This window comes from Macadamia integrifolia, chromosome 5 (genome assembly GCF_013358625.1).
Source record: "Macadamia integrifolia cultivar HAES 741 chromosome 5, SCU_Mint_v3, whole genome shotgun sequence".
Taxonomy (NCBI): domain Eukaryota; kingdom Viridiplantae; phylum Streptophyta; class Magnoliopsida; order Proteales; family Proteaceae; genus Macadamia; species Macadamia integrifolia.
Genome location: NC_056561.1, coordinates 27,524,800 through 27,541,264, shown reverse-complemented (window position 1 = coordinate 27,541,264; position 16,465 = coordinate 27,524,800). Strand labels below are relative to the sequence as shown.

At 39.5% G+C, this 16,465-nt stretch overlaps 1 protein-coding gene across 3 annotated transcripts in view; it reads left to right on the top strand.

The window, feature by feature from the left end:
- Positions 1-406: 406 nt before the first annotated feature.
- LOC122077968 (5'-deoxynucleotidase HDDC2) overlaps positions 407-16,465 on the top strand; it is a 47,794-nt gene continuing 31,735 nt past the window's right edge. The window contains exons 1-4 of one of the 3 annotated variants that reach the window (XM_042643853.1): positions 407-797; positions 939-1,063; positions 1,171-1,208; positions 9,036-9,146. In XM_042643853.1, coding sequence (XP_042499787.1) covers positions 507-797; positions 939-1,063; positions 1,171-1,208; positions 9,036-9,146 — 565 coding nt within the window. In that variant the 5' untranslated portion in view covers positions 407-506. The remainder of the gene's footprint in view (positions 798-938; positions 1,064-1,170; positions 1,209-9,035; positions 9,147-16,465) is intronic. The other 2 variants (XM_042643851.1, XM_042643852.1) reach the window with 2 other exon arrangements.

Below are 16,465 nucleotides of genomic sequence, written 5' to 3'. Positions count from 1 at the left end.
AGTGATTTGGATTTGGTCCCGCTTCTGTATGATTTACAAACCAAGTTAAGATGAATGAATGGCTGGATCTACAGAAAGCCCAACCCTAGATCGAGAGAAAACGGGAGGGGATTTGCAGAGAGGGGTTGGGATTTGAAAAAGGGTAATGTGGTCCACTCGCATCATATGGGGGTGTTTCGGGCATTTAAAAAACAAAAACTAACGGACATTTCATCACTAAACAGGGGTGGCTAACGGCGAAGATGGATTTAAAATTTTTTAAATTATTAGGGGTATTTTGGTATTTCAAAAAGTAAAGGGAAAATATTAAATAAAGACAAAAATTCAGGGGGTGGCATTGTAATTTTATTTTGGGTAAGGCTTTCTTGATACTCCCATAGGAAAAAAGTCGGGATATAACGGAACTTTCAAACATGGATAAAATAAAGCGCAAGTCACAGGGGCACACGAAAAATGCGGGTGCCAGAGAGGAAGAAGAGGAGAGAGACTAGAGATTGAGCATAAACATGAGTGGGAGTCGTGCTTTCTGCAAATCTTTTCTCCTGCTTCCCTCTGTCACTTTCTCTCCACTCAGATTCATTTCACTTCGAAGACCCAAACCATCATCGAATTTCGTTCGAATGGCGACCGAAGCCTCCTCGTTGAATAACAACAACGACAACAGTGCTGCAACTGCTACAGATGGAGACGGAGGTTCTACCTCTCACTCAGCGGCACTGTCCCCCTCGAAGAATGACTACTCCACCTCATCTGCTTCCTCTGCTATCGATTTCCTCTCTCTCTGCCATCGTCTAAAGGTACAAAAAAAAAAAAAAAAACTCACATCCATGCTTCCTTGGTTGAGACCCTTTCGATTGTTTTGCCCCTTGTCCGAGAATTGAGGTATGACAAAGAAACGTTTTTGGGATCTTAATCCGCTGAATTTTAATAACAATCAGACCACAAAAAGAACTGGATGGGTCCGAAGGGAGATTCAGGATCCGGAATCCATAGCTGATCACATGTACCGAATGGGCATCATGGCTCTTATTGCTTCTGACATTCCTGGCATCGACCGTGACAGGTTAGGGTTTCTTCTGTCTTAACCTTTTTTGTTATATTGTCTTAATTTCTAACCTCAATGAAGAATGAGCTTCGTTTTAAGCGTTTCCACCCCCCCCCCAATTTCAGGTGTATAAAAATGGCAATTGTTCATGATATTGCTGAAGGTAGGGATCCAGTTTCCACGTTCTCTCTATTTTGTTTTTGTTATGTAGCTTTGTTCAGGTATATTTATCTTGCAAGCAGTGTTGTTTGCTGTGTAATATAAAATTCTTTCATTCATGCAACTGCAGAGAAAAACTGGGAGAACAGAAATACAGAATGATGTGGTTACTAGTGGGGAAATCCTATTAAATTATATTTCTATATAATGAGAAAAATGTGGTTATTAGTGGGGAAATCCTATTAAATTCTATGTTGTTTAAAGGTATAATATGTGCATTATAAGTGGGAAGTCATCTATACTTGGACGTATAACAACATCTTGACTAAACAACAACAAGAAGTCAGCCTTTCCCCAACAAAATGGGGTCTGCTACATGGATCCAGGGAGGGTAAAATAAAAGGGAAAAAAAAAAAAAGAAAAGAAAAGAAAAAAAGAAAATAGAAAAAGGGCAGAGAGAAGGCAACACCGCAGGAACATTCCACCTACAAGCGATCAACTACATGAATCTTTGCCCTCCAAACAGCTCTATTAGCGATCATACTAGAATCAAGATTGAGCTTCTACATGTCTTTCCTTACAACATCATCTATGGTTATTTTAGGCCTGCCCTAGCTCTTTTAGCTCATTCCGTCTGGATTTGATCACTCCTCTTTACTGGGACATCCCAAGGTCTCCGTTGAACATAGCATACCACCTTAAACGACATTCTCGGTGCTTCTCAATTGGGGCAACTCCCAAATCAGCTCTAACCCAATCATTCCTTACCATATGTCTCCTAGTTTTACTGCACATCCATCTCAACATCCTCATCTCTGCAACACTCGACTTATCTATGTCATGCTTCTTGATTGCCCGACATTCTGCCCCACACATCATAGTCGATCTTACAAAACAATTTTGTAGAATTTTCCTTTTAAGCTTTAAAGGAATACATTGACCACACAACACTCCAGAAGCACCTCTCCACTTCATTCACCATATTCTAGTTTTGTTAGAAACATTATCTTCTATATCCCCTTTCTTGTTTATGGTTGACCTCAGATATCTAAAATAGTTGCTTTACGGTATTTCTCTCTCCTTGAGTTTCACCGCTTCATTATTCATCCTTGTGCGACTAAAGTTATGAAATTTATACTCCATCATTGTTTGACTTATCTTAAGACCTCTTGACTCTAAGGTGCATCTCCATAATTTGATTAATTTCAACTTATTGTTCCCTATTTCTGTCTCATCCACTAGAACAATATCGTCTGCGAAAAGCATACACAACCTCCCCTGAATGTCCTTGGTTAAATCATTCATGATAAGCATAAACAAATAAGGGCTTAAAGTTGATCCTTGATGTAACCCAATTATAGTTGGGAACTGACTTCCTTGACCTCTCACAGTTTTCACACCAATCACCACACCTTTTTATATCTTTAATTATATCCACATATTTGCTTGACACCCCTCTCTTCTCCAAAACATGCCAGATTAACTCCCTCGAGATTCTATCGTAGGATTTTTCTAGGTCGATGAAGATCATATGGAGATCCTTCTTGTAGGGTCTAGATTTTTCCATGAGCCTCCGTAGTAGGTAAATAGCTTCTATCGTTGCTCTTCTTGGCATAAAGCCGAATTGTTTCCTTGAGATATGAGTTTCCCTCCTTAGATGGGCCTTGATAATCTTCTCCTATAATTTTATTGTATGAATCATAAGTATTATACCTCTATAGTTGTTGTAGATTTGGATGTCACCTTTATTTTTTTAGGTTGGAACCACAATACTTCTCCTCCATTCATTTGGCATTTTTCTTATGTTCAGAATCTTGTTAAATAGCTTGGTTAGGGCCGTTAGGCAGGATATTCCACATAGTCCCAAGCTCTTCCACACTTCAATTGGGACCTCATTTGGTCCTAGTGTCTTACATACTTTCATCTTTCTTAGGGCTTCTTTAGCCCCGGTCTCTCCCACCCTTTGTACATATCTATGGTGAACAATGCCTTGATGGATACTGCCCTCTTCCACGCCGCTTCTACTCGAATTGTCTCTATTTAGTAAGTCGCAAAATACTCATCCCATCTCTTCATAATGTCGTCATCCTTTACTAGCACTCTACCATCATCACTCTTAAGTGATTGGCTGATTATAATATGATGCCAGCTGCCTACCTGACGCACCAATATAAAATTATATGTATATAAATAATAAGAATAAACAAGAGAAAAGAAAGGGAGAAGGGAACCTAACACATTAAACAATGATTCTCAACAAACAATGGTAAAGTGCAAGATGAAAACACCAAAAGAGCACGGATGTTATGGTAAGGTTCTACACAACACTGATGGGTGTATATCAAAGGGGATCAAGAATAAAGTGAATCAAACAACTCAAGGTTATAAGCATATGGTGTATCCCAATATCAAACAGACATAGAAAGGAAACCCTTCTGAAATAAGCTAAGGCCTAAACAGGAGAGGGCAGAATGGAAAGCTAATAATACATAAATAATTTGGCATACTGAGGAGATAACAGAGGAAGTAAAAGAAAAGTCCCTTACTATCCTGAGGGCTCTAACCCCTGTCAGATCAAGGGAAACCAGCTTCGAATAGGGATGATTGATCCCAAAGGAGCGCCTTGATGCCAAATCGTTCACTGACTAGGGAACGAGAGCCATCCGGAGAAGACTGTATCAGTTTGGCGCTGTTCGTACTAGGGTGTGTGATAGCGGCGAGACTAGGGGTGTGTGGAGGGAATGGTGAGAGGGCTCAGGGTGCAATGAGAGAGTTTGGGGGTATAGATCAGAGAGAGGATTAGGGGAAGGAGAAAAGAGAGTTAAGAGACTTAATGGTATAGGGAGGGAGAGCAGGGAGAGAATTAGGGAAGGGGGGGGGGGAGAGAGGAGTTGAGAAAGTGAGAAAGGGGGTCGAAAGAGATGGGTGCATATAGGGGAGTGTGTTCCACTTCTTTTTTTTTTGTTAATCGTTGTTCTAATGGCTGGGATGCTGTGTGAGAGAAGGTAATGGATAAGGGTTTCTGTGATGGGTAGTGGGAAGGGGAGAGAGACGGATTGTGCTAGAGGAGAATCAGCAGAGGTAAAGTCTCAAAGAATCCGAGAATACTTTGTACAGAGATAATCGCAGATGGGAATCTGAATAGAAAAAATCAGCAAGGGGTGTCTGCTGAGAGAAATAGCAAAGGGGTAATTTAGGGAGTCAGGTTTGAGATGCGGATAGCCGAGGGAGAATTGGGGTAGAGAGAGAAGATAGAGGGTCGGTAAAGGTCCTGATGGGAGGGGAAAGGTGAGAGGGAGAAGAGGAAGAGTCTGTATAGGTTGCAGCTCTCGGGTAGAAACATGGGAGGTTATGCCTCTTAGGTAGAATTTCCCAGGTAGAATCGTGAGGGGTTATGCCTCTTTGGTTCCTGCCACTTCAGCCCTTCTCAGTGTTAATCGTGAGTGAGAGGAAGGTTCAGAAATCAGGTAGCAGAAATGGATTAACGTAGCAGTAGTGAGCACATCGGGAATCGGAAGAGAGGAGATAATTGTGAGAGAGTGATCGAGGGAGTAAGAAGAGGATCTGGGCGAAGAAGGTATACCTACTTCGGATGTTTGGGCCCAAGCTGCAACTGCCTGAGATGGGGGTCGGGATAGTATGCCGCCGGAGAACCAAGGGCTAGAGAGCTGTTACTGAGCAAATGAATTTGATCTATAAAACAATTGGTCATCTCAACCAATAATTGATCTATAAATCTTTCCTGCAGTAAGCAATGACAAGGTTCTTCTTGACAGAACCTACATTTTTTATTTATTTGATGAATTCCTCTTTTCCCTTGCCTCTTTGAAAAGAAAATGAATTTCTCAAAAAATAGAGCGGAGGAGTTAAAAGTCATACTGAGAATGCGTGAGAGCGCAGTGAAAATAAGATCATCCTTCTCTGAAGGAATGTAAACAAAAGCAAGTTCGGGAATCTCTGGAGCATATGCACCCTTCCAGAATTTATTATTTTCAGATCACTAATATCAGGACACCAGATTTTTATGTAGGGTATTGTGATCTGTACTTCCCAACTGAGAGATCTCAACCATCTTTTTTCTTCCTCCCCCCCCCCCCTTCTTTTAACTTCAGGATGGTTAAGAAGAACCTTGTCATTGCTATTTCAGGAAAGATTTACAGATCAATTGGTTGAGATGACCAATTATATTCTTTTATGGCCTAGGAGATTTGTTACTCTGGTCTTGGGCAGACTCAAGGTTTAAGATTTTGGTTATGAGCCGGGTATCGACTAGGCTCAAAACTAAAATATTTCAACCAAAAGTCAAAATTTGTACAATTTTGGCTGCAAGCTGCGGTTGAGGGTTAAGAGGCCCAAATGGCATGGCTAAATTAGATTCCAAAACTTCTAAGAACCATATCGTAGATTTGAAAAATATACCAAAATGATAGCTTGACTTTGGGGCCTAGTTTGGTAGTTTACGCTATACGTTGCTATGTGCATTCTCTAATATGGCATATTCCACACAAATTTTAGTACTAAAATACATGTAATTTAGTTGAAACAACTTAAATATGCATTAATAATGAATAGACAAAATTATAAACCATTTCATCAATCATACATCATACATGGGTCATTACAAAGAGTCAAAAGATATGGGGGTTGAGAATACAAATAAGTCACCCCTATACCCATGTTAGAGTCTTAGCATCACATCGAGTTCCAGGATGGATCAAAACTACTAGAATGTTGTTGCTGTTGCCAAAAGAAATTATCCTCTAACCGTATCACAAAAGTTGGCCTTGTCATAGTTGGTGAAAGAAATGCTCGAAGTCTTCCACAACAGCCCTATAAATGGAATCGTCCACATACTGGAGGTACCCTAACCTAAGGAACTTGATCGAAAGCCACTGCTATTGGATGGTGCCTGTGGGATCGAAATGTATAGTTATGAGGCTGGGAACGAGAAGATGCTGTCCACAAAATGTGACCTAGTGTTTGGCTGACCCTCATACTTGAAGGGAAATGACGTTGCCATTTGTTACCGTATTGTTGGACAGCAAACGTGTTTAAAGTGGTGAAAAACGGGAATGCCGTTTTAAACACACTTTTGCTAACAAAGAAGTAAAACATTGCATAGTTAAGTTATACTTTAATACTTAATATATTGGTTGTGTTTAGCTTTTTTTTTTACATAGTTTTTATTCAAAATTTTTTATTAAAAACTAGGGAATAGAAGTATATGATGCAGGGAGAATATAATGAAATGTTTATGTTACATATTGTTTTTCTTTCCACCCTTTGTTAGTTATTGGTATTTTTAAATATGATTTTCATGGAGAGCAAGGACCTGTGTTGCAGACCCCCTAAAGGGGACGTTTCCATAATGTGTCTTTCTATACTGCTATACCTTCTTCTATTATCCCCAAAATTTCTTCTTTTTAACCTCTCTTTTGCTTCTTTACTTTTTTTTTCCATATCGGATCCATGTAGCTGACCCCATTCAGTTGGGATAAGGTTATGATTGTTGTTGTTGTTGTTGTTTATGTTACATATTGTTTTTCTTTCCACCCTTTGTTAGTTATTGGTATTTTTAAATATGATTTAATTTTGTTCATTAAAATCATGGAAAGGCTATGAAAAGATAGTATGGTGAGGAAACATAAAAAAATATTGCCAATGGCTGTACTTTGGTGGTCTAGGTTTTGATATTTATGACAAACACATAGTTCTTTTGGAAAAAGGATAAATCTCTTCAACGCAGACATAAAAAACCATAAAAATACTTGTGAGAAAATCTAAATTTACTATTTCCCTTCTATTTCCCTGGCATCTAATGTCTGTGTGTGTGTGTTTGTGAGTGTGTTTTTTTTTTTTTTTTTGAAACCTTACATGCTTTCTAAATGTTATCAATGAGAGTATAAGAAATGCATTTCATACTGAAAAATATTTATGGACTGGATCTTTGGAGAACGTTTTGACAATCAATAATTTGATCACAAGAGGGTGGAGGTGGAGGAATGTGTGCTTCATGTGCAGATGAAGATGGCAGGTCATTTGTTTGTGGGATGCAAGTTTTCTGCGGAGTGTGGAGTGTTATTTTCTTCAGTTGTAGGGGTTGTTGGGTTGTCTTTTCCTGACAAGTTGATGTCAGTAGACTCAGTACTGGGAAAATGGAAGGACAAATTTGGAAAACAGGGGCTTTGGACGCTTTAATCACTCTTCCTTAGATTTAGCGTTTCCTCAAAGGGGATGGTCATTGCGGGCAGAGGGAGTATTTTCACATGGTAGAAGGGGGACAACTTTTGGTCATATCGAGTAGCCATAGCCAGCATTGTTTGGACCTGTCTCTGCATAAGTATGAAGGATCTTCTACAATTCTCTAACTGACCAACCCCCACGGCCACCCCCCCCCCCCCAACAAAAAAAAAAAAAAAAAAAAGAGAAAAAATGTATATAGGATCAGCTTTGGCTAGGGATTCCAATAGACTGGTTAAATGTGTAAGCACCCTGCACTATCCATAACATTCTTGGATGTATGTGTTTTTGTGTCTGTATGCCTGTGGAAGCTTTGACTGCTATTGCCGCTGCTGCTTCTGTTGCAAGTCTATGATTCAAAGTAAATTGTACATCTGTTGATATAAGTTGTAATTTTGTGATTACATGATTATGTACTTCTCCTATCAAAAGCAGGCACTTTGACAAGCCAAATCCAATGGCTCTTCTAGTTGATTAGAAACTAGTATCCATTCTGCTTTGTTGTTTTGCTTCCACGTTGATTCTTCTATATTCTTTGTTTTTTCTTCCTATTGATATGTGAAAGTGTTTGAATTCTTCTATATATTGATTGAGATTTCTATTACTCTAATAATCTGTTAGTGTATATTGATTGAAATTTCTATTATTGTAATGGTATGAATCTTGCATTGATATGAATCTTTAATCTTATTTAGCTTATAAGTAGAATTAAATAATTTTTAAGTATGCTTTTTGTGCCAAATAAAATGGTTACATTAAAAAAAAAAAAAAAAACTAGAATGCTTTATCCAATAAGGCGATGCCTTTTGCCTGCCCTATTGCCAAAGTGCTCCGAAAGACCCTCAAACGCCTCAGTCGTCTCACCGCCTTAATAACTGCGATTGCATGGTAAAACACCTTTAAGAAAAGGGTCCTGAGTGTTTATATGCTTCCCTTGCTTTTTTTTATTTGTTTAATCAAATTTCTCCCCATTATATTTCCTGACTTTCTCAAAGCCAGTCAATAACTTGCCCTGCTTGAACGAAACCCATGGCAAGTTCAGGCTGGTGTTAGGTTCAGTTGGGTTGGGTTGAATTAACAAAGGTCTTTCCAAATGTACCAACTAAAAGGGTAGGAAAATTTTAATTTCCCAGCTTCCAAAGGTCAAGAAAGTCTCTGGATGAAGGTGTATTGTGTATACTTAACTTTTTCCTCTATGTCCTAAAAGCGTTTCCCTTACTTTTTCCTCCATGCCCTAGAAGCAGTTCCTAGTAATGATGTTTTTGATCTGTGCGTTGTGTTTCATAGATATTGGAAGCACATGAAATAGTTTTAAGGCTCTGATACTAAATTCACATTTGCAATATAAACATATGACACAATGTGACACCCATTTCAAAGCATCTAGGTAATTTAGCACTAAAGAAATTCATATGGAAAATACGTAAAGAAATTCATATGGAACATGGTACCCAGATTTTGGTATCCTTCACATGTTTAAATTTACAATATGGAGTTCATGTGGCTTCCCTTCACTAATAAGCTCTGTTGTGTATTCTGAAGTTATTTTTTGGTTTGAATTTTGACTTGTTTTTTGTAATATCTTAAATAGCAATTGTTGGTGACATCACTCCATCGGATGGGGTACCAAAGTTGGAAAAAAGTCGACGGGAACGAGAAGCTTTGGATTACATGTGCAAACAACTTGGTGGAGGGTCAAGAGGTTCATTTTTACTAATCATTTCATTTGCATTATTCTGATAAACAAGTGTTTTTCTAGAGTCTGAAAATAGGTTGCCATGTCTATATCTTACATAGCTATATTATTAAAAGAAAATGGAATTATTTAGAAATAGACTTATGGCAGCATCCATGTGAACCTCGGGTCTACAATTTACTAATCTCGAAGGGGTGGAATCAAATCCCACTAGCCCTAGGTTTTGATGAAAGAAGAGAGATTTTTTGTTTTGTCTATGGAAGGTGTAAACAGCAGAGCGAAGCTAGAGTTCAGGTAAAACTAGTGCTAGATTTTATGTTGATGAAAGGATGAAAATTAGAGTTCATAGAAGATGGGGCTAGGACAGTGTTATGGTGAGACATGAAGTTTAGTGCAGAGAAATTGTAAAAAAGAATAGAAGAAGGAATAGGGGACTATCTCATTCCTGGGTCTGTCACCCATGGCATCTCACTGTCACACAGCCTCTCACCGTCGCTGCATCTCACAGCTAGTTTGTTGAATAAACTCTCTTTTTTTCATGCTCAAATTGTTGGCTCTAGTATGCAGCCTCTTGCCTTTATTTATAATAAAACCAACTGCAAGGAAATAGTAACTCTCCAAAATAAAGTGGCATTACAAAATAGAAACTCAATCAAAAGCAACTACTTGTTGGCAAAGGAAAACAAAAAGAGAAACCTAATAAATTAGAAACTTCAACTTTCTAAAACTGAAAATAGGAATTATAGAAAAGGAAACTTAAGAAATAGCAAGTAAACAAAATAGTAAGTTATCTCCATCAAGATCCACACCATATCTCCACCAAAAGGGCCTACACAATCTGTCCATCCAGAGAAAATGGTGAAAACACTTTTTCACGCGTGTACTGTTCACGTGAACTATACTCATGAACCACATTTTTTTTCCCTCTCTTAATTTGATTCTCGTCCTATTCTTCAGGCTTTGATCTGTATCAACACACCCCATGTTAAAAAAAAAAAAAAACCTCGACCTCGAGTTTTGTATAGTTTGAGGACAATCTTGGCATGGTGCACATCCAGTTTCATCCCAAAACAGTACTCTGACAGCTCACGGGTGTTTGGAATGAAGTCTTGGATTTGTGACTCTCGTTCTTCGAAAAAGTTAGGCGGCATAATGAACTTGAATTGATCATCATTAATATCTGATTTGTCATTGACCACCGCATCCACAAAAATTTTCTCTGTTAGGTCCTCCACCTCTTTAGACTCCGGTGGACTGTTGATCTTGTCAAATTCTTCTTCTTGTTGGTCCACAATCATCTCTACTGTCTCTTCTTTGATATCTTCAACGTAGAACTTGATGTAGATAAGTTACTTAATGGGCTTATTTTATTGCGAACAAGCCTTAGGTTGGGTTATGTATGTGTTGGGCCTTTGATCTCAAGGGTTTTCCTTATAATGGGCCACTCTAATGGACCCAAAATATGGGTAGAAAGTAGGAAAGCGAGATTTAATTCATTAGTTTAGTTAGAGTTCTGTTTTGAGTTTGTTTCCTTTGTTATTTCAGTTTTTTTAATCAGTTTAGGTTTCCCTATTAGTGGATGACTAGTTAGTTACCTATTCCATGTTGGAGTTCTAGTCTAGTCCTATTTGGAGTCTAACTCCTATTATGTAAATTTTAATCCTACTTGGAGTCTAACTCCTAGTTATGGTATGACTGCTAATCTGCCCTCTATATATAGAGGAGCTTATGTACTCTCAATTCTCAGATTTGAATAATGAACGATTGCAGTCAATTGCTTAAACAATCGAGAGAGTTGTGAGTGAGATGCCTGGGCCGAGATAGCCAATCCCACCCACACTTGTCTTGTTTCTTTTCTTTCATTTTCTTTGTTTACTGCTGCTGTTATTATCTTCTGTTACTGCTTACTGATATTGAAGAATCCTACGAAAATCAGATCTATCCAGAACTTCAAAAGATAGAACCGACCAACACCCATGGAGGAATTAAGAGAGAGATCGATCTCCTCTTCCTTCCCCAATTGATCCCTGATCTGCCTGGCCTTTTCAGAGGGTGTTCACAGCCACCCGAAGATCACTCGATCCTCTTCTTGTTGTTGCCCAAGCAGTCCTACTTCAGTTCTTGAAGAATTCTCTCAGATTCTCTCCCCTAGGTCTGAAAATCAAGAAATCGCATAACTCTCAAACCAGTAGTCAAAAGCTCTTCATATTGGGCCTTTTCGTGCCGTCCCTGGGCCCTACAATCGACCAAGTTTGCAGCTTAATTGGAGCCCCACCGACCCAGTCGCACCTCTCTCTCTCCAGCCCTATTGCAGGTCATTCTCTCCAATCGGGTTGGTTTTTGGGCTGGTTTTGTTGTTGCATTGCTACTGTATCCTTGGGGGTTTATTTGCTAGTCTTATTCCCTTATTTCTTGGTCCTATTTCTATTTTATGTTCTCTTGTTCTTCTAGTCTAATTCTAGGCATTCTAAAGTTAGCTTAAAGTCTTAAGTTGTCTTATTTGGGGTTATAAACTGCTGGGGTAGTTTACTTGTAACCTACTTCTACATTAGAACTCTTCGGTAGGACCGTTTACTTCTTGCTCACCACCGTCAAAAGTTCTTCGGTTGTCGTGGTAGCATCCTTTAGAGGTGGATGTTAGTGCGGACCAAATTTGGCTTCAAATTGTTGCGCAAGAACGATCACGCGGTTTAATAATTTTTCACTCTCAATTCGTTGGCTCTTGTGTGCAGCTTCTTGCCTTTATTTATAATAAAACCAATTACAAGAAAATAACAACTCTCTATGGCTATGGGAGAGTTACCAAAATAAAGTTGCATTGCAAAATAGAAACTCTATCAAAAGCAACTACTTGTTGGCCGAGGAAAATAAAAATAGAAACCTAATAAATTAGAAACTTCTACTTTGTAAAACGGAAAGTAGACACTATAGAAAAAAGGAAACTTAAGAAATAGCAAGTTAAAAAAAAAAAAAAGGTATCTCCCATAAAAAATCCACCATATCTCCACCAAAAGTGCCCATACAAAGAAAATGGTGAAAACATTGTTCATGTGGTTAGTGTTCACGGGGATACTTTTGGTGGAGATATGGTGGATATTTGATGAGAGATTTTTTTTTTTTTTTTTTGTTTTGTTTACTTGCTATTTCTTAAGTTTCCTTTTCTATAATTTCTATTTTCAGTTTAATAAAGTAGGAGTCTGTTCTTGTGAATAGTAATTTTTTTTTCCCTTCTGTATTTGATTCCCATCCTCTTCTTCAGGCTCTGATCTGCATCACCAAAATATGCGAAATATCGTCGGACCCAGTAACATTTTCAATTCGACCCATGGTTTCGTTTTGACCCTACTCGAAACTGGGAAATTTTGGTCAAAACTTCAAGATTTAGAACTATGATTGCGAAAAGAAACTGTTTCAGGGCATAAAGAAACTACTCTAATAGAATAGAAAATATCTAGTAGACTAGAGAAGAGAAGAAGAAGAGATAACTCACTGAGGAATCTACCTAAGGAATCCACCTTTAAAAAAACCTGTAAATCAAAGTTATTAAACTCGGAATCAGGATCCGGATTGGGTCCAGACGATAACGATTTCGATTAAGCTGGAATCAGCTGCTCCAGAATGGCTAGATTCAGGATTGGGCTCAGTCAATTCTGATTTTTGAAACATTGCTGTGAATCCACACAACTAAAGAGAATTCTCATTCTATTATGTTAGAAGTAAAACATTATATATATATATATATTAATCTGTTTGTCACCAAGGTGGTTACAACCAATTGTTGTAACCAATTTTCTGTTTCCTTTTTTGCCCTTAATTATTTTCTTACTGACTTTGAGTGTGATTTTTTTTGTCGTTTCACTCTCCCTTTCCTCTTCCCTTCCTCTCAGTCTCCCATACCTCGTCTTCCATACCTTCTCGGCTTTTGCGTTCGTGGGAATTCCTGCCTCTTTTCTTCCTCATCTGTGAGGCATGCATCGAGCTTACTGGGGTTGGAGATGAGTTTGGGTTGCTGTGGCATGAAAAGGGAGAAATGAAATCTCTCTGAGTTATTCCCCTTACTCATCTTGGGTTCCTTCACTCAAATGTAAAGATCAGAGCCCTGTATCGATCTTTCAATGCCCATTTTCTTCCAGTAGCGGTTTTGTTGCTTCTTTTAGAACCATCTTTGAGAATTTCCGTGAGCGAAATGGGGATCTGCATATACAGGTTTCTTATAGAACTGGCAGGAGTGGACTGTTCAATGAATTCATCTGAAATGCTTTAGGTTCTTACATGTGGACTGTGACTGATCCTATGCTTCCTGATACCAGGTGGCAGCCTTAAGAGTTGCTTTTGGGTGGCTGAGAGGCTGGGAATAGTATTCTGCTGGAGGTGGTCAGTGAAGAAGGGGGTGGTTGCTCCCAAAGAATCTGGGAATCGATTCCGCTGGAGATGGTCAACTGTAGGTCTGGAACAATAGGATCGGTGTAGAGATCCAAAGCCGATTGAGACTCTGCGCGCACTCTCACCGCCCCCCTCCCTCTCCCCTCCTGCGCTATCCTTACCCTCCCTGCCAGCTGCCCTCACCCCCTTCCCTCGCTATGTACCATTGAGGAGATCTTTTTGGAGACTGGAGTGGAGTATCATCAGGTGATCAAGGAGGGTAACGTGGATGGGCAAGTGTATAAGTGTTGGAGTAGGTGACTATTTGTTGACTTTCTTGTTCTTGACTATCTGAACGCTTCCAAACAAAGAGAGAGATTGCAGAATTTTGATTCCTAACATGGGTTTGCTGGGATTGCTTATGGGATTTTTTACTTTTGTGCAACTCAATCGTTAATGTTGGTTTCGCTATTGTTTCACCTAAAAACTTGAACTGTTAGGGAAGCGTAGCATCAATGTATACATCAACACTCCCCCGCACGTGCAGGCCAGGATCCCATGGTCCTTGCTTATGGATCTCACATGGAATTTGCTTCGCATGGCACCAAGGGAGAAGAAATGTCGGGAAAACTCTTCCAATGCACTTCCTAGGAGTGGAACACTTGGCCTCCCTCCTCTGATACCATGTTCACTAGCATATCACTTAAAGGCTCGAACTGTTAGGGAAGGCAACATCAATGTATATACACATCTATCCATGAATATAGAAAGAATCTTTCGCTCCTCGGTCTAATTCTTTCTTCTACCATGGCAGTAGCGAGGGACTATGCATCCAAGGTTCATAGGGTGGGGGCAGCAAGAACAAGGGAGATGCGGTCGGAGATGGGTTGGAGAGAGGATGGCAGAGAAGCAGTAGCAGGAGGAAGAGAAGTGGTCGAAGGAGAGAAAAAAAAACGGGGGGGGGGGAGGAAGACTATATTGGAAATTACATGGTGTTTTACCAAAAAAATTGAAATTACATAAAGTGGACACTATCGTAGTACCACGTCATCGTATGAGGGCAAAATAGTCTGGTTACAAATTCTGTTTTTAACCTGCTTGGTTATGGCAGGTTAAAAAAAGACGCACCATGTATATATATATATATATATGTGTGGGACTGTCTGATTGATACCTCTATAGGTGAACTTTGACTATTTGTAACATGACTTTTTTACCCTTCAGTTACTCAATGAATCAAAAAAACTGGAGGTAAATATGTCGTTTGGAAAAACTGAAAGATCCCATCGGATAACAGATAAACTACAGGTACCCGTGGAACGGATCAAAGGAGTTGCCACTTGAATGGGATGCGAGTTCATGCATGGTGTGGATCATGAGGGTCTGGTGCTGAAGGCGTTTTGCATGTGTCTCAACTCTCACCCACCTAGGCCTCTCCATCCACTGGATCGGCAACATGACAATGCCTCCCATGTCAGCCCAGGATCTCCTTATCACCTCCACCGACCAAGAAGTTGTCCCATTTGGGTTTCTAATCATTATTTTGTGTGCATGTCTGTTAAAATGCAGTCAACCAGGTTGAAGGGAAAACATCGAGGAGACAAGAACCAACATCATGAATTGGAGAAAAAAAGATCCATATATTTCAGTGATGTCGCTTCCATTTTCCAAATTCGACAATTTGGAAGGATGCTTCACTGAAACCATTAAACAAACAAACAAACAGGGTGGGAGAAAGCAAATGCCACATGGTATATAGAGCAAGTAAGAAAACAAAAGATAATATATAACTTACATCCCTTTCTAACTCTAATCGGTCTTCCCTCTTTTCTGCTGCAACAAGTGTAAGATTATTTTTCATTTGCAGCAAGTGCTGAGATGAAACATGACTTTTTCTCTCAATTGAAGCTACTCCCGTTGTCGCACAGAAACAGCAAGGACTTACAGAATCTTTCTTTCCTTCCTCTGATCATCTGAGTCCAACGCTGCATCTCAGTTCTTAGGTCTGCTATTCTGTTCAGCAATGATGGGTAGGAGCCTTGAGACACTTTGGGTCAAGAAGGCGTACTCACTCACATTGATTCCTGCACTTAAACTCAATTACTCCACGCATCTCTGTTCTCACCATCCTTCGTTCACTGCCTCGGTGACATGACCATGCCTCTCATCTTATCCTAGGATCTCGTCCCACCACGTGACTCTACCTGGTCCATGTCTACTGCTCCGGTGGCAGGATCATGCATATTCGAATCATTAACTAGGGATCGAAGGAACTGTATCTCCCAACTTCAACCAGCTCAAAATGCTCTGTGATTTGGGGCTTTGCATTACCTTGTCGTCAAGGAAGATGAGGTTGGCATGACCTCAAACATCAAACCATTCATGTTGATCTTCTGTAGTTTCATTGCCAGGGTTCGGGTCTCCATTGCCAGCGTTGCAGATCTCCTTGATAGTGATTTGGGAAATACGATATTACTGGTTTCCCCCTCTTGTAAGATTAGGCATTCATTAGAACCTAGGGGAAAATAAAAGAAGTGAAACAGCCTCTTCGCAAAGTGGGGGACCGGGGGTAAGGCTGCGTACATTAAGACCCTGTCTAGACCCCAGGCGGTAACCTTGTGCACTGGGTATGTCCTTTTTTATAGTGCAATCTACCTAAAGTTAAAGTAACTAGTTTCTTGTGTGGGTTGTTAGTTACTAATGTCTTAAGCAACTTGATGCCTATTCACTAAGGAACTAAAATCTTCCCCATATTGAAATGACAAAAATACCCTCATTTGGCCCCCTTTATATAAATTTGTCCCAAAATACAATTTCTGCTGAAAATAACTTCCAACTCATTGATCGAATACGAAACCCTTTTTTTTTTTTTACTTCTTAGTAAACCTTAATGATTAGACATAGACATAGACTCCAAAAAGTACCCTATGTGGACCCCACAAGCTGAAAACCCAAATTTGGCC